A 24,440-nucleotide genomic window follows, 5' to 3' on the forward strand; every position below is an offset into this window, starting at 1 on the left:
TTATGGAACGAATGCCAATGAAGTTTGAGGGAAAGTCCTCAGGCGAGAGGATATGGATTGTGTGAGGGGAGAACATTTCTGAAGCTCTGAGCCTCCCACACGTTTTTAGACACGTTTTTGTTTGAGTGTGTGCGCGTGTATTGGTGCGTCAAGGATTCTCTCGAGCACTTTGCGTCACGCACTTCAACCCACATGCACACACACAACTACATCCACGTCAACCACTTGGGTTCCGTTCTATAAGCTGAGACAGGAACAACTTTTCCATTTTTATAGCAAGGTGAAGTTAGTCCAACTTGATAAACAAAATCAATACCACGACTTAGGTGCCCTTGAGCAAGGCATCGAACCCCCAACTGCTCCCCGGGCGCCGCAGCATAAATGGCTGCCCACTGCTCTGGGTGTGTGCTCACAGTGTGTGTGTGTGTGTTCACTGCTCTGTGTGTGTGCACTTCGGATGGGTTAAATGCAGAGCACAAATTCCGAGTATGGGTCACCATACTTGGCTGAATGTCACTTCACTTTCACTTTTTCTACTTTCTAAAATCATATGTATTTAAAGGGATAGTGCACCCAAAAATGTCAACTGTTATGAATTATTCACCTTCATGTTGTATCAAACCCAGATGACCTTCGTTCATCTTCAGAACACAAACAAAGATATTTTTGATGAAATCAAAGAGCTTTCTGTACACAGCAACAAAACTGATAAGTTCTAGACCCAGAAGCATAGTAAGGACATCATTAAAATGGTCCATGAATATGCACTGAAGACTGACACGGAAGACAATAAATTGTTTTCTTTGCATGCAAAAAGTATTTTCATAGCTTCATGACATTACGGTCGAACCACTGATGCCGCATGGACATTTTAATGATGTCCTTACTAGCTTTTTGGGCCTTGAACGTGTCAGTTACATTGCTTTCTATGCAGGGTCAGAAATCGCTGACATTTCATCAAAAATATCTTCATTTGTATTCTGAAGATGAATGAAGGTCTTACAGGTTTGGAACAACATGAAGGTGAATAATTCCTAACAGAATTTTCATTTTTGGGTGAACTATCCCTTTAAGGAAAGCTGTCTTTGGGTTACAGGAAAACACCATTATAAAGAATCTGCACTGATATCCATTGAGCTCTTATTAAGACCTGCTTGGCATTTGATTTACAGGTCTGATATTTTCAAGCAAAGTATGGGTCCTCTTGGCAATATATCGCCATCCACCGCCACAATAACTCTCCTGTGGTATTACAAATAGGCTCTGCTGCAGCTGCCCTACATGTGTCAAGTGCATTATGTTTCATCTGGGATGAATATAGAAAATGTGAATGAAATCCACCTCATGCACACAAACAAGTGTTTCACACAAAAACTATAATGGAGATGAAGAGCCAGAGAAATTTAAAAGGCAATGCTACCCTCTCCTGGTGACTAAAAACGGTTAAAAAAAATAATAATCAAAACAATTTGACCTGTTACAGGATGAATAATATAGTTATATACACATTTTATTTTAAAAATTTTAAATGTAACATTAACCTTTCTATTAAAAAATATTTAACATTTAATACATTTACATTTTTAGCAGCTTTTTGATTTAATTAAATGGATGGTGTAGCACTAGCAATGTGAGAAATTAATTTTGAAAAGGACAAATATGCATTAATATTTTTTTAAACGTTATTAAACCTAAATAATGTAATGTAATAATATCTGCCAGAGATATATTCACCAGAATACCAGCAGCCCTACATAGTTTACATAGTTCAAAGACAGATGAATACAATATCATTTCCAATTTTAAAATAAATAATAACAGATAATGAACTATCAAGGAATAATAATAAGATCATGGAATACTGTATAATGAAATACAAATGAGAGACACACAAAAATTAATGGGATTAATTCTTAGATAATATTAACACTTTTATTAGATTTTTTAGAGAAATATTAAATAGCCCCTTTGGGTGTTATAACAATCATAAAGTATGCATTAAATCAAATATCATGTAAATATCAAAATATTACTCACAAGCCTCATTAGACACTAAAGATAAGCTGTACTGTCAATTTAATACTGATTTCCATGTTATCGTTAATGAAGAGCCTTGTGGTGATAAATGAATCTCAAAGCAACAAACTACAGGGTTAGATCTTAGAGTAACTCTACAGTGCACCTGAATATACACAATGTTACATTTCATATGATAGACATACATGAAACAATACTGATTCTGGTATCTACATACATTATTCTGTATATAATTTCATTGATAAAAATAAAGCATGTAAACTCAGGTATAGTATAGGTTTTTTTATTATTTTGCAAAAATAGACTCATCTGCTATTGCTTTGGTGTGATGGACCAGATGATTGGGACAAGAAGGACCAGTGTGCCGCTCTCTCGACTGGCAGAAGACTCCTGCACGAGGTTCCCAGATCTACTTCCTCCCACAAACCTATCTGTGCTCAGAGACTGAGCTCTTCGGCCTTTGATGCATTTCCATTGGTCTTGTCCCAGTCGGTAGAGTTCCAGTCCTGAGGCGTCACCCCAATGTCCAGGACCTGGGGGTTAGTACGAGACTCAGCGAGTCTATGGGGAAAGAGACAGAAGAACTGAAAAAACCTCTTCAGTGATGCAGATGTACAGGTCTGATTGCTGGAATTGCCCATATGAGTCAAAAGGTTTCCTTGAAGTTATATTTCACCCCCAAAATGTACATTTCCAGAAAATGTAAGACGAGGTTGTTTCTTCATCAGAACAGATTTGAAAATCTAGCATTATATCACTTGCTCATCAATGGATCCTCTGCAGTGAATGGGTGCCATCAGAATTAGAGTCCAAACAGCTGATAAAAACATCACAATAATTCACAAGTAATCCACACCACTCCATCAATTATTGTATGTATATTTTTTCAATTATGGACAGAACAATATTATGAATAGAGAACTTTTTTAATTTTACTTTTTTTTTTACTTTACTTTAAACACACAGCTGTTCACTTCACAAGACGTTATAGTTGTGTGGATTAATTGTGGATTATTATTTAGCTGTTTGGACTCTCATTCTGATGGCACCCATTCACTGCAGAGGATCCAATGAGAAGTAAGTCATTTAATGCTAAATTTCTCCAGATCTGTTTTGATGAAAAACTAACTCATCTACATCTTGGATGGCCTGAGGGTGAGTACATTTTCAACAAATTTTAATTTTTTTGGGTGAACTTTTCCTTAAAAGGACACATTTGGGTGGTAGCTATGTTTTTAACTATGCTAACAACTAGTGTGGTTTTATTTGTAGGGTTAGAAGGCATGCAGTACATCAATGCAATCATATTACACTTAATTAAGCGTTATGTTCAGGGATACAAAAACAGGATGAAAACACAAATAACATACAAACTGGCTACACTGAGAATGATGGGATATTGTAAACAAACCACACTGAATTTAAATATGGATCACTGCAGAACCCTGCCATCAAATACACAATCAGGTCTGTGTGTTGGGTCAGTACCAGCCCAAGATGCTAATTTGGTTGGGTTGACGAGTGAAAGTTGGCAGGGATCAACAGTGGAGGGGGATGATGTTACAGACTGACAGAAGGTATATAAACAGAACTCAGATTTGGGTATGGAGCGGGTGGATGTTAAACTCAGGTTGGATTGGTACAGGACTGGACCTGTGCTTGTTACCTGGAGAGTAATAGCTATCCAAACTGCAGCTAGGAACAAAGAGAGAGCACAACAATCAAGTGCCACTGGATGCTTCTCCCTACCCCTTTAAGAACCAGTTCTATTTTAAAACAAGTGATAATGCATGAAACAGCCAGTTTTTGATATTAATCTTCCGGTAGGCATGAAAGGTTAAATGCGGTATTATCTGCTTCAGCCCAGATGAAAATGTTGCTGCTCAATAAGGCTGCTCCCATCTTAAATTAATCTGATAAATATCCTTCAGTCAACACATGGCTCCTCTGATGCAGGACTTATATTAAGTAATAAATGACTAAATAAGTAACAAACTGCATCCAGTAAATAAAAAGTTTAGATTTATTTTGCCCAGTTAAAAAAATAAAAAATAATATATAATAATAATAATAATAATAATAATATATATAAAATTATTATTTGGGCATATCGTTTACACTTAATCTCAATTTTTCCTATTTTTAATTCGTTTGCGCAGTTCTTATAATTATTATTATTGACTATTTTATTTTCTTATTTACAGTATCAAATATTCATTGCAACCATTATAAGTCCCACAAAAAGCAGATAAGAACAGCAGTTGATAGGAAAAAATAAATAAAAATAAATAAGCTTGTTGAGGAAACATTTCCAAGCATTCCATGTTCAGCTTGTTTGGTGGATTTAATCAAATAAAATTGAAAACATTTGTACTCAAAGCACAAATATTCAGGTCAGGTTTTTCATCTTTATGCCATTAAAAATAAATCCTTGAAGGCCAACTCTACATTCGCAGGGTGAATTATACCCTGCCAAAGTACTGTTATGTAAAGCTCTAGCTTGACTCTGTGGAAAATAAACAAATACAATCAGCAAATCTGTCTCATGAGACCTCGGTATGGGAAAAGTGCCTCTGCTCAATTGCTCCGGATGATTAATCAAAGGCCAAATAGTATGTGGAGCAAACTAAAAGAAATATTTCAAACTCTTCCAAAAATCTTTGAGAACAAACACAGAAAGATTGTAGTTTGAGATCGTCTTGATGTGCGGGAGATTTTTTTTTTTTTTTTTTTTTACATGCAGCTCACTTCTCAAGGATTTGCCCTTCCTGCCCCTCATTGAAGAGAGATAGAAAGGAGATTTAGATGAGACAGAAGCTTGTGAGAGAAGATAAGAACAGCTTTGGGTGCCTCATACCTTGAAAAAGCCTCTTCCAGACCATCATCCATCTCCTGAAATAAGGAACAAAATGGTAATCGAACTGTAACAAGACGAGCAAAGCTAATGGCCTGCAGGCCTCGTCTTACCCATAGGGTGGTGCAGTTATTGTTGGGTTCAGTAGGATTGTCAACATTTTCCACAGCAGATGAGTAATCATCAATGTCCAACAGGTTCTCTGTAGCTACTGCTAGAATAGACACATAGCCCTTTAGTATCAAAGTGCTAAAGGGATATATCACACACACACACATACAGACACACACACACACACAAAGAACAGAACAGAACAGAAGGCACAGCGAGTTTAAGTAGTTTGTACCTCCTACTTTAAGGCTGTTCAGGCTGACAGATCTCTCTGACTGTGAACTGTTGGACGTCTCTCCAGCTGAATCCCATTTCACACGGATCTCTCTCTCTGAAAGTAGAGCAACCCATGAATTAAATTCATGCTATACCATAAAATAAAACCGAAATATACAGGTGTATCTCAAATTTGAATGTTGTGGAAAAGTTAATTTATTTCAGTAATTCAACTCAAATTGTAAAATGTGTATAAAACTCCAGAGAGAATCTAAAGGGTATTGTCAAGAGGAAGATGAGAAACAAGAGACCAAACAATGCAGATGAGCTGAAGGCCACTGTCAAAGAAACATGGTCTTCCAGACCAACCCAGCAGTGCCACAAACTGATCACCTCCATGCCACGCTGAATTGAGGCAGAAATTAAAACTCAAGGAGCCCCTACCAAGTATTGAGTACATGTACAGTAAATGAACATACTTTGCAGAAGGCCAAAAATTCACTAAACATTTCTTTTTTTTATTATTATTATTTTTTAAGTGGTCAAACGAAGTATTCAAATTTGTTGAGATAGTGAATTGGTGGTTTATTGTTAAATGTGAGCCAAAATCATCACAATTAAAAGAACCAAAGACTTAACCCTCTCAGGCTCAAATTAAGTTTTAGTAACTTGGTAACTTTAGTAACCTTTAGTAAAGCTTTTAGTACTCCAGATACATAAAATATGTATCTGGAGTAATAAGGTTTTTAGTTTTTAACTGCTGCAAATCAGCAACGCCTGCCTTGAGAGGGTTAAACAGATTCAGTCCGTGTGCATTTAATTAATTTAATACACAAGTTTCACAATTTGAGTTGAATTACTGAATTAACTTTTCCACGACATTCTAATTTATTGAGATGCACCTGTATACTTGCATTTCACTGAACATTGAACAAAAAGTTTATCCCAAAGTGAAAACATCAATTGCTCAGAATGAGAGTTCAAAAAGCTGATAAAAACATCACAATAATCTACAAGTAATCCACACAACTCCAGGAAATCTATGAATATCGTTTGAAGTGAAAAGCTGTGTGTTTGTAAGAAATCTATCATTTAGGCATTTTAACTTTAAACCATTTCGTATGGCCAAAATATGAGAATGTCCATAACCTGTTTACACTTGATCGGTACATATTTCTCGCCTGATTCAGACGAGATGACTCATATTTTAGACCGAAGCATTCCGTTTAGACTCATTCTGATGGAACCCATTCATTTGGGGAGTAAATTTTAATTTTGGAAAAATTTTATTCCTTCAAGTATTAATAAGTTGTATACGATCACATAAATTTGTTTGTAAAGTTGAAGATATACAATAAATCTCTTTGTGATGCATTAACTGACTTCTGTTTACTAAATCTCCGTTTACTAAATCGTTTCTATAACATGGCACGACTGCCATAATCACGACAGCCTCAATGCCCTCAAAGTCTGCATCAGGAGAGCATCTTCACAAAAAGGTGACAAATTATTTTCTACTTGTGGCGTATGATCCTCTGCAGTTATATACAACCTCCACATTGTTCTGTGGAGAGATATGACACTGTACCTTCTTTGGCAACCTCCCAGAACTCGAAGGCCACTCTGAAGGCTTGAGCCACCGTGAGTGTGACCGCCTGAGCCTGAGAGAACACAACAAGACGAGAGCGAGTCAAAGACAGGAAGGAAGAGAGTATCTGTGCATTATACACACAAGAACAACATGCACATACACACACACATTATATACACACACACACACGTATATATATATATAGACCAAAAGTTTGGAAACATTACTATTTTTAATGTTTTTGAAAGAAGTTTCTTCTGCTCATCAAGCCTGCATTTATTTGATCAAAAATACAGGAAAAAAATGTAATATTGTGATATATTATTACAATTTAAAATAATTGTTTTTAAATGTATTATACTTTAAATTATCATTTATTTCTGTGATGCAAAGCTGAATTTTTAGGATCATTATCACATGATCCTTTAGAAATCATTCTAATATGATGACTCATTATCAAAGTTGGAAACAGTTCTGCTGCTTAATATTTTTCAGAACATGTGATACTTTTTTAGGATACTTTGATGAATAAAGAAAGAAAAGAGAAAGAAGAAGCTATGTTTTTAAAATATAAATATTTTGTAATATACACTACTGGTCAGTAATTTGGGGTTAGTAATTTTTTTTTCTTTCTTTTTTTTTTAAATAAAATCAATACTTTTATTCAGCAAGGATGTGTTAAATTGATAAAAAGTGATAGTAAAGAAAATATATTATTAGAATATATATTATTAGAATTTTTTTTAACCTTTTATTCATCAAATATATTAGACAGCAGAACTGTTTCCATCACTTATAATAAATCAGAAGATTAGAATGATTTCTAAATGATCATGTGACACTGAAGGCTGGAGTAATGATGCTGAAAATTCAGCTTTGCATCACAGGAATAAATATTTTTTTTAAAGTATATTCAAATAGAAAACTATTATTTTAAGTTGTAATAATATTTCACAATATTACTGTTTTTTCTGTATTTTTGATCAAATAAATGCAGGCTTGTATATATATCGTATTTTTCGGACTATAAGTTGCACCTGAGTATAAGTCGCATCAGTCCAAAAATACGTCATGATGAGAAAAAAAAACATAAGTCGCACTGGACTATAAGCCGCATTTATTTAGAACCAAGAACCAAGCGAAAACATTACCGTCTACAGCAGCGAGAGGGCGCTCTATGTTTATTAGGGGTAGACTACAGGAGCATTGAGCAGTATAGAGCGCTCTCTCGCCGCTGTAGACAGTAATGTTTTCGCTTGGTTCATGTCAAATTAATTTTGATAAATAAGTCGCACCTGACTATAGGTCGCAGGACCAGCCAAACTATGAAAAAAAGTGCGACTTACAGTCCGGAAAATACGGTACACACACACACACACACACACACACACACATACACACATACATATACATACACATATATATACATACACATATATATATATATATATATATATATATATATATATATATATATATATATATATATACATACATACATATATACAAACACACACACATTTTTAAGTGATTTCAACAGCAGTCATCAGTGGTTTGCAAACTTTTTAGACCAAATAACATACCTAAACAAATCAAACCGAAAGGCAAAGTAGTAGTCTGAATTTCACACAAAGCTATAATAAAATAACCAGATCTGCCTCTCTCTATAGAATATATAGACATAAAACACTTCTTTATGGTAACTATCAGAGACAGACAGAATTAAATAAATCATTGATAAGAGAGAATATGAAAGAACAGAAAAAAAAAAAAACCTTCCAATGTATTATTTTTACTTATAAAACAAAGCTCTGTTCTGAAACATATTGAGCATAAAACACATTATTGTAACTACTGGAGCCAAGTAAGTAAATTAAAAAAGGTAATATATTTTATATTAAAGGGTTAGTTCACCCAAAAATCTAAATGATGTCATTAATAACTCACCCATGTCATTCCAAACCCTTGAACTGGTTCAAGAAGATCCGGTTACATCGAATGATTCGTTCGCGAACCGGATATCACAAACTGCTTTGAACTCTCTCACAACAGACACGGAAGAGAAGACAATGCTGAATAAAGTCGTCGTTTTTGCTATTTTTGGACCAAAATGTATTTTTGATGCTTCCAAGAATTCTAACTGACCCTCTGATGTCACATGGACTACTTTGGTGATGTTTTTCTTACCTTTCTGGACACGGACAGTAGATCGTACACACAGTTTCAATGGAGGGACCGAGAGCTCTCGGACTAAATCTAAAATATCTTAAACTGTGTTCCAAAGATATATGGAGATCTTACGGGTTTGGAACGACATGAGGGTGAGTTATTAATGACATAATTTAGATTTTTGGGTGAACTAACCCTTTAAATGCATTATAAAATATACTGAAAATATTAAGTATAATATTTGTATATAATGTAATTTATTATATTATATTATCAAAACATTACTAGGGATGTAACGATTCATTCAACTCAAGATTCGAGTCTCGATTTTGATTTCACGATTCGATTCTCAAAAAAATGTTAACAAAATGAGACTGAAGGCATTTTACAGTAAATGAAAAGGTGTCTTTTTATTAGGTTGTTGCTGCTGCACGTTTCTTTGTGAAATTGAAATAAAACAAAATTGAAATATTAAAACAAACCCCAAGTAACAAACAAGTAACACAAAAGAAACATCTTAATATGAACAAACTAAGGCTTTGTCTGTGCACTTTCCTTTTACAATGAGGCAACCACAGAATTTAATCACATGAAACCATAGACTGTATAAAAACACGGACGTAGTGTCTGTGACATCACCCGTAGACTGCTGAAGAGCGTTTTTGAAGCAAAAAAAAGTTTGAAAGTGTGCATAGGGGGCCGTCACCATCTTGGCAGCACATCATCGCGCGACTCTCCCGGACAATAGAAAATGGGCAAAAAGGCGGGAGCTGGTTGCTGAAGCCACGCTCCACCTAGGTCGACGGCAGTGTCAGCAGCCCTTAATTAGGCAGTATTTTAAAGCTTAATATAATTTAAACGGATGAGTTATAAAAAAAAAATCACCCCCCCTCACAGTTGTCATGAAGGGTAAAATTAGCTAAATAGACCAAAATAATTTTTTGCACCAGGCTGTAAACATGTTTTTTTTTCTGCTGTGAAGTTGGGCATTATAACATGGGGAGTCTATGGGACTGACTCCCTTTTGCAGCCAGCCTCAAGCGGCCAGTCGATGAATTAGTTTTAGTCACTTCCTTATTGGCCTCAGGAGAGAGAGCGGGAGGTTGCCGCTTGCATAAAACACATCTGAAGGAAACAGCAGACGAGCAGATTCACTCTCTGACAGCAGGTGGTGCTTATGAACACAAATGATTCAGTGTTTCCTGGACCACTGTAAAGAAAGCAGCTTATGAACACTACTTTAATATGCTTTGTTCAGAGGCAAGATGAAAAGAAAATACCATGTAAACCTTACTAAAGATAGTCAGTTCCCCTCAGAGATACATTCATATAAACTACTACTCCAATTATATCACGATTTGTTTGACATCTCATCCGATTTGAATAGTCACATATTTGAAATGTTTTTCAAATTAATCATTACATCCCTACATAAATCAAAGCTTTTATGTTATGAAAATAAGCTGCCTTACATCAACAAAATCACATCTGAAATCAACTATCCTCACAACTGATTTGAATAGTTTTACATTAGCATGTTGCTAAGCTAGCAACACAGTATTTCAAAAAAGCAAAAATACTCTGCATACTTGGTAAACTATAACATTCATAAACAGTCAATAATTACATTGACCTGCTTTTGTACCAAAACTTTTTTAGTATTGAACAAAGCGGATTTATAATCATCAATTTTCTCAAATTGTTTACAGTCGCAGACTTGTTTCACCAAGCTTGGCACAGCACATTCTGGAAGTGCGTTCTCTGAAGATTACCTGCGACTGCTTACACTTGGTCAAAACAAATGCATCTCTGATTTCATCCAGCTTCCTGATCAGCCTTTGTTTCAATAGTGCACTTATGGTTGCCTAGGTATGTGGCTCAATAGGAAAGCTTTTGTATCTAACCCTCAGCATCTAACCATAAACAAGCATGTTTTTGGATAGTGAAATGAATGCTTTGAAGAACAGCCTGTCCTTCAACAGACACAATGTGAGCTAGTCAGCTATTCTGTAAAAAAAACTGTCCTCCTCCTCCATGCTTTGTTTGACTGCTTTTGTTCCAGTCAGAAGTCTTTATGGTGACTGAAGATTCACAGCTTTCATAAGGAAAACATCAAACACTCACCACTTTCCGCTTGGCACAGAGGAATGCGTGGCACTCCAGCGTCTCATTCTGCTGGTTCTGGGCGATGAAAGCAAACACTTTGTCATGCATCTTGTCAGCGGTGCAGTATGATATCCTGGGGGAAAGGGTCACAAAACAGACCAGAGTTAAGGACTTGCAGTCAGTTTTGAGTAAATAAAATTGATGTTTTGCAGAGAGATATGGATATGGAGCAGACACAGCTGTAACCATTACGCCTATGGGATGTCCCCACTTTTCACAAAAACAAACGTTTGTGTGTGTGCGCGTGTGTGTGGTAAAACACTGGATGGAAGGATACATCGTCTCCACTGTAGGTCAGACGGGCTCACTTCTAAGAAGAGGAAGTGTCAGAGACCATTACTTTCATAGCGTGTGAATGTTTAACAGGCAGGTGAATGTGAGAGAAGTCATGCCAGAAGTGTGTGGAGTTCACCTGAATATGGAAATGTTCTCAATCAGCTGGTTGGACACACTTTCATACAGGACGATTCCCTGAGGAGACACTTTCAGAGCCACTTTAGGAAGTTTCTTCCCACTGGCTTTGGCCTAACAAATGAACAAAATGAACAAGAACAAAAGATTTTAATATGGTTGCTTGTCCATGCAGAACTTGGTTCTTGATTCTAGGAAGTTCTGTTAATATATGAGTCATAAAATATTATGCAGCACATATTTAGTCACTCACAGCTGTATTTGTATGCAAACTATAACTATATATAACAGTTATCTAACATCCCTATGTAGTAGACATACAGAAGAGTTAAATTTTTATATTAATATCATTTATAATCACAAAGGATTTTAATAGAATTTCTTGGTTTATTTAAATCAAGGGTTAAATCAAATATAAATACCACCTTAAAGTTAAGTTACACACTTTTTTGTGTGCACACCAGTGATGCGCGGGTCAGTGTATAAACAACCTGCACCCGACCGATGTTTTCAACTAACCCGCCTGCTACTCGGACCGCAAAAAAAGAAAAAGAAAATATTGTACCCGATCCGCTTCCTGACCCGCATTTTTTAAAAAGAAGTAAATGTATCGCCCCTTATTATTAATTTAATTACGTAAATAGGCTATAGCCTACAGGCTAATAAGCGTTATGACCACACACATCAGGCTTGCCACAAAGAAATTTATAAAGTAATGATTATGAATGCGTCTAAATTAGCAAGGAGACATTTAATCGTTTAGTAATAAACTGGTGTTTTCTGTGTCGCTGCTAAGATGAAGTTGACGATGAGGACTCGCCATGAACGCCAGAGAGAAATGCACATTTGGGAAGTCGTGGCCTATTGGTTAGAGAGTTTGACTCTCATTTCATATGGATTACATAATCAGAGAGTAGCCTATTTATTTTGGTTTGAATATTTTCGTTTAAAAGTAGAAATTTCAAGCTTTCTGTAATATATTGCCTATATATTTTTTTTTTAAACCCACCGACTAAAAGATTAAAACACTTCCTGACTCAAAATATCACCCAAAGTTTCTACAGTATTTTTCTTAGCTAGGCTATTTCAGAATCTGGAAAAATGACTGGGGCTAACTTGTTACTGCAGTCAGTAGAGTGATATGAACGTGTGTGATGTACGGTATGATAAATGCTGGCATTCGGGCACCAGTCAACAGTTTGATTGACGTACGACTCAGCATATCGAGTAATGCTTTTATTGCTCTCCTCTGAACTACTGGACATAAGTTAATGCTTAGTAATATTTTTATTAGGCAGGGTCGAATGAAAAAGTGGGACAGATGCTCAATTTGCGTGAGGCGGGACAAAGGGTAAAATTGCTGTACAGTACAACGTAAAGCGTGACAGGTGGTCACTCTATAATCGTGCCAGTTATTCAGCCAATAAAGTGTAGGCCTATGCATTTCAAAATTGTGTCTAGTACTATTTAAATTACAAAGGTTTAATTGCCATCTTTATTTCAAACGACCCGACCGACCGCGACTCGAATATCATTAAAAATATTTTTGGATGACTCTTAACCGATTTTGGATCAACACGCGCATCACTGGAGCACATGCAGTAAAGGTATAAAGAATTTTTGGCCAAAATGTCCACCCAATAAAGAAATGTTTAGCTCGGCAAGAAAGAAATTAGAGGAAACATTGGTTATGTGTTTTCTGAGGTGTTCTGTGTGATTTATTGTGTTGCTCTGTGATTGCTAGGGTGGTTTTAGGGGTCTCACTGATATAATCTTTGTATATTCTTATATCTTCATATCCGAGTCATGGATGGGCAATACAGCCAAAAAATTATCATGTTAAAAATGTTCATATCAGTCGGTAAGGCTAATTATCACGGTAAACTAAATTTCAAGTTTTGTTTCTTTCAATATTAAATGCTGATTTTTGATTATCGAAGTTGTAGAAACCAGACCGTTAATTATGGTTTAAACTACCCTTTATGGTCAGAACATGACAAAAACTTCACTATGGTAATATTAAAATTAATTTCTGGATGTTCTTTATGAGTGATATCACTTCAAATCATGAAACAGGTTTGTGTACATTTATGATAACAACAAACAGGAACATCTTTTTTTATATGATGAAATTTCATTATTCTGTTTGAGTTTTATAAAATTGACCATTGGTCTTCCATAGTAGCATACATATAGATCGTGATAACCACACTTCAAACCACACATATCACCTCAATATCATGCTAAAAAAAATGTAACTACAGGTATTTGTATAAAAAAATGTATTAAAAATGTATTTGTGTTTAGTGCATTTAGTGTTTGTGTTAATGATTACTGTTATCGTTTTATCGTCCAGCCCTAATCTGAGCTATGTGTCAAATGACAGAACTCACAGTGGCAACAATCCTCTTGACAGCAGCGGCTGAGAGCTCCTCGCCTTTGGGTTGGTCCACAAGAGTCATGCCCAGATGCCGAAGGTTAAAGGTCATTCCCTCCAGAAGAGTCTCTCTCGTGTCAGTCCAGTTCTCAGGGAGCTCTGGAGCAAGGGGAGAAAAAAAATGAACAGAGTGAAGAGGTTATGAGGCAACACTAAACAGCTACAAAAACCATCCACACATGTGGGTTAAACAAAGTCAGCACGGACAAACAGCTTCAAAATGCACACCAAAGACTCTAGAGGTCATAAAGAGTTGTGAAATATTGAAAGAAACAAAACAACCTTTGCTCTAAACACTCTAAATATCTAAAGATATTCAAGGCCAAAAACATTTTGGATGCCTCTGAACATCCTTATTTCCAGGGCTGACTGAAAACAAAAAGACAGTCAAAGGTCTGGAGCAGCTGTAAGAGACGTCTTTAAGCAATGTTTTTTCTTAAACGATTAGAAAATCTCCAACACTTCTGCCTTCACAATCTGCATAATTTCCCAATAGGATTACAACACATTAATCAGTTTCTTCCATCCATTAACTAAAATGCACACAAATATATGCTCTCGTTATTTCGGTTGAGGCTCACATGTTTGGCTCTGGTAACACTATCTGTGGCTCCTGCAGTCACCTGACTGCTTTCTGCAGTGAAGCTATAACATTTAAATTCAGAAAACCCCCACAGACAAATTCTGGGAATTACAACACAAAGGAACCAATCCCAAACAGACAAGACATTTTTTCCATTTAGTCAGATGTGTTAAACTGGTGAACATACACCCTCACGTTAAATTTTTATGTATGATCTCATAGGTTTGTTTTTCACAGATATTTAAGTCAAAGTACATCCTTAGTGTGTTAATTTTTCTATATGATCCTAATTAATGATAATGACCCAGATATGCCATTAAAGTATATATTATACCTAAATGTTATATTATAAAGTAAAAAAAAAGCTTTCTTGTGATATTCTTGCCATTCAGTAGTGTTATAAGTTCTCATGGAGCAATACGATGTAAACTGCACTATTCCTACATCTCATTTACTTTTGTCCGAACAAGCTACTGATCTGCTAGAATCCCAGAATCCTCTCAAATGCTCAACCATTAAAGCTACTGTACCACTTGTTCAATGAATCATACATAATCACAGGAAACAGTGAATCATTGTCTCAGAAAGAGATTGTTGATTTTTGTGCACAGCCGACAGTAACGTGTTACAACAAGAGCAAAATTCACAAACAACAGAACCAGCCATACCAAAGATGTTCAAATCATTACAAAGAAACTGATGAGTGACTTCTTGTGTCCTTAAATCACTTTAGGAAGCTGCAGGATCTGTATCATTACTTTTCCCACAGCTCCTTAAATAGCATATCATGCTGAAATTATTGATGATGGTCTACAACCCCAGCATAAAACCAGGGTAATTCACAGACACTGAGAGATGGAAAAGGGTGTAATAATACAGCCCTGGTAGTGACATACTGATTAGTGACACACCCAAGGGCCCTTAATCACAGGGGGGGGGGGGGGGGGGGGAAGCACTACTTGGTCATAACCATGTCCCTGAAGAACCATCCAAGGGTGGAGTAACCCAAACCACCTCCTGCCTTCAAGCTCCAAAATCAGAAACTCAACTTGCTGTTGGGCCAGATATGATTACGGTGCAAACAAATATTTTTTCTCTTCTCTGAGGTCATGGTAAGGTTGGGAGTTATTTCAGTCTTGGCCAGATAGAGAGAGATCATTTTGTTTATTTTTCAAATTGGAAAAATAATCAGCACTCTCAGAAACAGGAAGTCATTCTTGCTTCAAAGACAAATGCAGATAAAAGTAGATGATGCAAGCGATGGTGACATGTTAACAAGGACCTTGATATGATATTTTTGTGTGAGAATTACAAACAACTACTAAACATAACCCAATTTCTTTAGGGCAAACTATAGCTTTGTGAACAAAAAAAAAAAAGATAATCCAGGTCTTCCTAACAAGTCTTAACTCTACTATGTTTCTACTTCCACACAACTGAAACATGACAGGTGAATATCGAATGCTTTTATCAAATGGACTGTTTGGAAAAGGCTCAACAGCTGCTGCTGGACGTCTCCTTGGCGCTCTGCGTCAGACTGCTGTACTCTTTAGTATTTGCAGGGCACCGACACACCAACGATCCAGAGGCACGGGCGATAAATCTCACCACTATAAAACACCATAAAAACTCTCTCTTCATTACAACGCAGCCATGTTTGCGGCAAGCTACGCACTTTCTCCATTCAGGCACATGACTTTGGAGCAGCAAGAAGGACATTTCTGATCACTCTGATGAGAAGTGATCATAGGAGATAGCAAAATGAAATACTTCCAAAAGTAATTATGAACTATGACAAGGTAAATCTTTATCAAACCTCCTGTTTAAAAGCTGATAAGTCTATTCATTTTGCTATCTGTGAACAATGTAGTCACTTGCGTTAAGTTTTGATTATCTGCATTTAGTACTGGGTCAATAACAAGACACTTTTTATTTTATTTTATTTACATTAATTAAAAAATACATTAAGATGCAATTCACATTTTTATCAGTAAAGAGATTGTAAAAATATTATTATTTGACAAACTTCAACCAAATCAAAGTTATGTGGTGTAACCATACAGTACAGACCAAAAGTTTGGACACACCTTCTCATTCAAAGAGTTTTCTTTATTTTCGTGACTATGAAAATTGTAGATTCACACTGAAGGCATCAAAACTATGAATTAACACATGTGGAATTATATACATAACAAAAAAGTGTGAAACAACTGAAAATGTGTCATATTCTAGGTTCTTCAAAGTAGCCACCTTTTGCTTTGATTACTGCTTTGCACACTCTTGGCATTCTCTTGATGAGCTTCAAGAGGTAGTCACCTGAAATGGTCTTCCAACAGTCTTGAAGGAGTTCCCCGAGAGATGCTTAGCACTTGTTGGACCTTTTGCCTTCTGTCTGCGGTCCAGCTCACCCCTAAACCATCTCGATTGGGTTCAGGTCCGGTGACTGTGGAGGCCAGGTCATCTGGCGCAGCACCCCATCACTCTCCTTCTTGGTCAAATAGCCCTTGATGCCTTCAGTGTGACTCTACAATTTTCATAGTCATGAAAATAAAGAAAACTCTTTGAATGAGAAGGTGTGTCCAAACTTTTGGTCTGTACTGTATATACAGGTGCTAGTCATATAATTAGAATATCATCAAAAAGTTGATTTCACCAATTCCATTCAAAAAGTGAAATTTGTATATTAAATTCATTCATTACACACAGACTGATCAAATCTAGGCCCGAGCCTGGCCCTGGCCCGAGACGTTCTGGCCCTAGCCCGACCCATGACTGACAGCTCATCAGAATTATCAGCCCGACTAATAATCAGAATAATCAGAGTCCGACACGAGCCCGGTTTTTTTTTTTTTTTTTTCATCACACAGCGGCAGTCTGCCCTATTTGCAGCCATTAAAATAGGTCAGTTTTGTTTCATTTCTTTATTAAGTTAATTTAGACAAATGTTTGGAGCATTTTTTTTTTATGCGATTAAGCAGCCGAGCCGACAGCGAGTAAAACATGTTTGATCAATTTAGCTTCTAAAATCAACGCTAATACTTTACTCGGCTACAATAAAATCCATAGATATAAAACACTTCAAGCATATAACACAGACAGTTAGTTTAATAAATGTTTATTTATCAAACCACAGTGAGTAAAACAACAGTTTTTGAAAAACTGAGGCAGGCTCAGGCTGCTCGCAACAGCGCTCGCAAACGAAATGAGCAATAGCCTACAAAGTTAATTAAATAAATTACAAACAAACTTGCAGGTAATCTCACCTCAAAAATGCACCAAAGAACATGGCCATTCTTTTTTTCCCATTTCTTTCCAACAGTTAAACGAAAATAGAGTCCAATCAAATGAAAAGTTAGAACAGTCTCTTACAGAGCATCGCGGAGAAAAAGAATAGCATCCACATCGGAAGGTTTTAACCCAGTCCTCCTCTCTTCTATCACTCTTCCCACTGTGCTGAAGACACGTTCGCTGCTCCTGCTGCTGGCGGGACACTAAACACAGAGCGAGCCAGTCTTGACAGTTGCGGTAGCAGGGTCTCGTGCTGTTTCCACCATAGCAGCACATCTCGTCCATCACATTCCATGTTATGATTGAGGCGCATGTATTGCTGTACTTCATCGTCATCATCCTCATCCTGCTCCCCAATGTTTTCCCACTCTTCCTCAAACTTGGCTAGCGCTCTCTTTTTTGCTGCGTGGCCCGCAGCAACAGGTGCAGATACAGAAATGCTCACCGCTACATCATCATTTTATAATTATTAGTTGGCCAAGTAGGCTATGATTAATACATTAATTTAGAGGCCTATAATAGCTACTACTATAGTAAGTGGATATAAGTGAAGTATAATCGTGTGTCATGCTGACGGAAAACCTTCTGTGTGCGTACGTGCGTGTCCGTATGTCAGTGTAATTATCAGATTATGAAAGTTACAAGGTTATGAAATGTCTTTCTATGTTTGTTTTTCTATCATCGACGTCAACTTCTCTCTCTCTTTTTTTTTTTTATTAATGTCTAAAAATATAAAAAGAAGGATAACCCAAAAAAGGCCCGAGGCCCGGCCCGCATGTGAACTATGACGTGAAAATTAGCCCAAAGCCCGGCCCTAGGGGCGTAAATAAGTCGGGGCCCGTCGGGCTCGGGCTGAAATGCAGGGCTTTAATTATAACTGACAACTAAGGAAAATCCCAAATTCAGTATCTCAGAAAATTTGAATATTGTGAAAAGGTTCAATATTGAAGACACCTAGTGCCACACACTAATCAGCAAATTAACTCAAAACACCTCCAAAGGCCTTTAAATGGTCTCTCAGTCTAGTTCTGTAGGCTACACAATCATGGGGGAAGACTGCTGACTTGACAGTTGTCCAAAAGACAACCATTGACACCTTGCACAAAGAGAGCAAGACACAAAAGGTCATTGCAAAAGAGACTTGCTGTTCACAGAGCTCTGTGTCCAAGCACATTAATAGAGAGGCGAAGGGAAGGAAAAGATGTGTACAAGCAATAGGGAAAACCGCACATAACCGCACCCTGAAGAGGATTGTGGAATGAAACCCATTCAAAAATGTGGAGGAGATTAACAAAGAGTGGACTGCTGCTGAGTGGTCCAAGGTTATGTTCCCTGATGATATAAATTTTGCATTTCCTTTGGAAATCAGGGTCCCAGAGTCTGGAGGAAGAGAGGAGAGGCACACAATCCATGTTGCTTGAGGTCCAGTGTAAAGTTTCCACAGTCCACAGTTTGGGGTGCCATGTCATCTGCTGGTGTTGGTCCACTGTGTTTTCTGAGGTCCAAGGTCAACACAGCCAGATACCAGGAAGTTTTAGAGCACTTCATGCTTCCTGCTGCTGACCAACTTTATGGAGATGCAGATTTAATTTTCAACAGGACTTGGCCCCAGCACACAGTGCCAAAGCTTCCAGTACCTGGTTTAAGGACCATGGTATCCCTGTTCTAAATTGGCCAGCAAACTCACCTGACCTTAACCCCATAGAAAATCTATGGGGTATTGGGAAGAGGAAGGTGTGATATGCCAGACCCAAGAATGCAGAAGAGCTGAAGGCCACTATCAGAGCAACCTGGGCTCTCATAACACCTGAGCAGTGCCACAGACCTTTCAGCATTGATGGTGCCTTTCCAGATGTGCAAGCTGCCCATGCCAAATGCATTCATGCAACCCCATAGCTTCAGAGATACAGGCTTCTGAACTGAGCAGGTGTCATTATCAAGGTGAATTATTATTGAACCACCCATTTGAAAGTTAATAGAAAACTTAAAGTAAACTTTTTTCATTGCTCAACCATGACCCTATCAGAACAAAACTGCCACCGATTTTTTGGGTAGTGACTCGTGACCCACCAGTTTTAAACCACTGGTTTAAAGAGGAATCATACACAATCCAGCTGGCAAAATGAACTGCAACCCAGTTAAATTAAAAAAATAATAATAATATATATATATATATTTTTTTTTTTCTTTTTTTTCTGGATTCCACAAAAAGTAGTGAAATGAGCTTAAAGGGTTGGTTCACCCAAAAATGAAAATTATGTTATTAATAACTCACCCTCATGTCACTCCAAACCAGTAAGACCTCCATTTATCTTCTGAACACAGTTTAAGATATCTTAGATTTAGTCCAAGAAGGCTCCGTGTTCATGTTCAGTTCTGTCTTCACAGCAGTTCAGTCAGTGTACTGTTTGAGTACATGCATTACTCCGGGATATTGGTTTGTTTGAACTCAGAGGGAGTGTCAGCCACATTAAAAAAGTTAGCAGCTTAAGTCATTTGTGGATTAATGCGTATTAGAGATGCGAATCGTTTAAAACAATTCAGTTCGATTTGGTGAACTGGTTCAAAAAGGTCCGTTTACATCGAGTGATTCGTTTGCGAACCAGATATGACAAACTGCTTTGTTTTGAACTCTCTCTCACAACAGACACGGAAGAGAAGACAATGCTGAAAGTCGTCGTTTTTGCTATTTTTGGACCAAAATGTATTTTCGATGCTTCAAAAAATTCTAACTAACCCTCTGATGTCACATGGACTACTTTGATGATGTTTTTCTTACCTTTCTGGACATGGACAGTAGACCGTACACACAGTTTCAATGGAGGGACCGAGAGCTCTCGGACTAAATCTAAAATATCTTAAACTGTGTTCTGAAGATAAATGGAGGTCTTACTGGTTTGGAATGACATGAGGGTGAGTTATAAATTACATAATTTTCATTTTTGGGTAAACTAACGCTTTAAGTGTGTACTGCAGCTAAAAGTAGGTCAGTAGATCAACAACAAAAGAATGTTAAACACACAAATGTGTCTTATTCATCACTCATCCTTCACTTCATGAGAAAACAACCTATAAACACTGGTAGCTAGATGGTGTTGGAAACTTTTACCATTTTGGCAAAGCCTTAGCCTTCACTGTGACTGAATTATGACCGAACACAATCATAACCATGTACTTGCAGACTTCTTGCATTCCAGGTCATGTAGATAAGCAGCTCTCAGCCAACAAACAGAGCCGCTTTTGTGAAGTCAAGGCAGAATTAAAGGGGAAATGAAAATGCACAGCAAACTTTCTGATCGCACTGAAGGAAAAATATAAATAAAGGTTGACCTTGTTAAGACCAAGCCAGCCCACTTCACCTGATTTCAAAGCTCTGCTCTGAGCTTGTCCATTGCAACTTTGAAGAAGTCTTTGTCGAAACAAATTTGCCTTAGAATGGCTTGAAAACTGCCAGCAAACAAATATCTCCTTGAAAACTAGTCCAGGATCGATGCCAAAGAGAAGGAAACAGATTTCAGATGCCGACAAAATCGCACTGCTGGCTTTGCATTATGTTTATTTGACAAAACCATTGTAGGCAACTTCTCATAAGGTCTCTTTTTAACTAACCCTCAAAAACCCACTGTAACACAACTGCAACAATTGTTTAAAGCAATTAAAACTACAGTTTTAAAACGTATCACTTCTAAATTACTAAATGTGGGCAATTAAGGGGAAAAATAAATAAAATATTTATTCCTTAATTGCCCACGTTTAATATTTTATATGTGAAGCTATATATATATAATAATGCATTATGTTTCATACAAAAATATTAAGCAGCACAACTGTTTTCAACATAAATGATGTTGATAAAAATAATAATAATAGTTTCTTGAAATCAGCATATTAGAATGACTTCTGACTTCTGGGTCATATGTATGGAAGCATATGGGTAGCAATATTCAATTTGGAATGTAATATGTAAAATGGCAATGCATTTCTGTATTTACATTTACATTTTCCGATACATTTGTGCAACGTTGGTGCAAAATGAAAATGAAATTACATAATTTTCATTTGCCATTTCACACACTAGTTTTAATATGTAAAATGAATTCTAATTTTAACGCTTTATACGTTGCTAAATTAAAATGAAAATGTAATACAGAAATGATTAGATATGTATAACATGTTCAAGCAAAAACTGTGGCAAAATTATCATTCAAATGCTATTTTTCTTAATTGCATTAACACTCACAGTCAAGACCCTTACGATTGCATTTTCATTCATTGTCCCACAATGAATGTAGCAAAATTCATTGTGCACATTGAAAATGCATTCCGAGCCGATCACGTGTCCGCCCCCTCCCGCCATGTCAATCACTGCGAGAACAAGGCGGGGCTTGCAGAAGGTCAAGAGACTCAAGACTCACGAAGAGGATTCAAGTGAGAGAACATGGACAAGACAGTTGGTCCGCGTACGTTTTGATTACATTCCAAATTGAATATTGCTACCCATATGCTTCCATACATATGACACTGAATACTGGAGTATTACACCAAACTAAAGCAGTAGTGTGTATCTTTTTTTGTTTTTGGTTTGTTTTTGCCTTTTTTATTTTATATTTTTAAGTAGTGTAAATCTGAGACAAAGTTACATTTTAAAAGCAATAGCTGGGCCTTGCTGGGAAACATTTTATTTTTTTCACACAAGTCACACTATACATATAAATATTCCTTAATGTTTTGGATGCAGCCTCCTTAAGAGAAATCTCTCTGGAAGATTTATAAAGGTCAAAGCCACTGCACTGTGGGCCTCTGCGTGTGATTTTCCAGAATATATAACAGGAGGTCAGTGAAGTGTAGAAATATCTCAGGATCTTCACAAGAGTGCCAGAGAGCAGCTCTGAGATGAACATATCCACATTCCAGCCTCCTGGACCAAGACAGTATGTGCTTGCATAGTGAATGATTACATGGGTGAAACTGTGCAACCCTGGAAATATTTTGCAACTTTTTTCCCTCCAGAAATGTGCACTTAAAGCAAAAGTGATTTGCTAAAATTAAAATTCTGAGTTTTTGAGGGCTAATGAAAAGCATGCTAGTGTTGGTGACATGCTCCAGCAATTTCTCATAACCTAGACAGCGTATTTGGTCATTACTGCGGTCTAGATAGGGAGCTCAACAGGTTTTGAGACCCAGATATAGTGGATATGAACCCTAAAACATGTAGTCTGGTATGAAGGTTGTGAATCTCGAAGACAGATATAACTTAAATAGTCACCTATGCCTTTCATTAAAAAAACTTTTCAGAGAATATTTCTAAGTTGTAATCAAGAGCCATTTAAAAACACAAAAACACAAACATTTTTAACACAAACTAACTAACAGAGCTTCCATAACTATAAGGAAAACTGTGTATTAAGTTACCAAACATGGTTAGCACTTCTAACAAACAGGTCCAGATGCTAATGGATCGACAGCACGCACTATGAGACGAAAGTCTCTCTGTTGACACGAATAACGTTAACGTTACTCACTTTGGTGTTTGCCTGAGCTCCTGGATTGTTTGGTCAGGCTGGGACTGCGAATAAAAGCCCTTGTGGCAGATTTGAGCACATCCATGGCGATGTTTATGAGCGGAGAAGCGTCTTCAGGTGCTGCTGTTGGCCATGAACTACGTCTTCTCACTCTCAACTTTGTTTTTGCCGTGTCGACGCCGACATCTGTTGGAACACTTGAGCCTCCGCGTCTCCGGGGCGGCGTTTCATCCGTCGATCAAAATGACGTTCGAGTTACGCGCGCAAAGATTCTGTTTCCATGGCAACGGCGTTAAACGATCCATTCGTCAGATGTGTGCTTTTTGAAATGGTTGCGCGCGAATATCAAACAAGAGTCAAGCGTTTTATTTATTTATAAGGAACCTTGTATGAGCGCTGTGAATGCCTGACCAGTCAACATTCTTAAGGGTTACTTTAGAATTCAGTCCGTGATTCCCAGACACGAAAGACAGTGAGAGCATAGAGAGGAATCTACGGATCTCATCTCTGTCGCCCTCATGTGGCCATAAAAATAGCCCTCTATTGAAGCTAAGGCTTATGTTGATGAAATTATAAAATCAAATCAAGTGAAATATGATGACTTTTTAGCATTTCAGTATTTCTTTAATAATAATTGTATGGATAATTATAATGTAAAATATCTGCTAAATGTTTGCTAAGGCAGATCAGTGTAATAGTATTGCTAATTTAACTTTATTTTAATACTTTCTGCTTTTTACATGCTAATTTTAGTAATTTTGTTGTATTGGTCTGTATGTAGTTTACCAAAACATTTTAGTTTTAGTTATTTTAGTCCTTCAACCTTAACTAAACAAAAATGAAAAAGTTTAAACAACAAAAAATATTATTATTCTATAGCAAGTAATGAAATATTTGTTGTATACTTTTTAAAATTGACTTATTTTATATTGCATTTAGTTTTATATTTAATTTAATTAGTTTGTGATAATTGCCCTGGAGTCTTTTCACAAGTGCGGATGACCGGATTTACAGCTAGTTAAATCTCACATTAAAATTCTTTGACTGCTGTAAAC

General features: G+C 36.8%; 1 protein-coding gene across 3 annotated transcripts; it reads right to left on the reverse strand.

Annotated features, from left to right (window-relative positions):
- Positions 1-2,299: 2,299 nt before the first annotated feature.
- On the reverse strand, positions 2,300-23,643 carry LOC132145540 (low density lipoprotein receptor adapter protein 1-B-like). Of its 3 annotated transcripts, none has more exons than XM_059556649.1 (9): positions 23,386-23,636; positions 13,949-14,091; positions 11,557-11,669; positions 11,103-11,217; positions 6,807-6,879; positions 5,238-5,333; positions 5,005-5,102; positions 4,895-4,929; positions 2,300-2,598 (listed from the first exon to the last, which is right to left on the reverse strand). In XM_059556649.1, the coding sequence occupies exons 1-9, from the start codon at positions 23,468-23,470 to the stop codon at positions 2,475-2,477; spliced, it is 882 nt and encodes a 293-aa protein (XP_059412632.1). In that variant the 5' UTR covers positions 23,471-23,636; the 3' UTR covers positions 2,300-2,474. The 3 variants fall into 3 exon arrangements, with proteins under 3 accessions (XP_059412632.1, XP_059412631.1, XP_059412633.1); XM_059556648.1 differs by having other exon boundaries at positions 5,005-5,105; positions 23,386-23,635; XM_059556650.1 differs by lacking the exon at positions 2,300-2,598 and adding an exon at positions 3,217-3,732 and having other exon boundaries at positions 5,005-5,105; positions 23,386-23,643.
- Between the last annotated feature and the right edge of the window lie 797 nt (positions 23,644-24,440).

The sequence above is a fragment of the Carassius carassius genome, chromosome 8 (assembly GCF_963082965.1).
Source record: "Carassius carassius chromosome 8, fCarCar2.1, whole genome shotgun sequence".
Classification (NCBI taxonomy): Eukaryota; Metazoa; Chordata; class Actinopteri; order Cypriniformes; family Cyprinidae; genus Carassius; species Carassius carassius.

Excerpts from the sequence above, each read along its gene's own strand:
- LOC132145540 (XM_059556648.1), bottom strand. The coding sequence starts at position 23,470 with ATGGATGTGCTCAAATCTGCCACAAGGGCTTTTATTCGCAGTCCCAGC. Across the intron at positions 5,334-6,806 it reads CTGGGAGGTTGCCAAAGAAG|AGAGAGAGATCCGTGTGAAA; the intron begins GTACAGTGTCAT and ends CTCTACTTTCAG. Across the intron at positions 4,930-5,004 it reads ATAACTGCACCACCCTATGG|GAGATGGATGATGGTCTGGA; the intron begins GTAAGACGAGGC and ends TCCTTATTTCAG.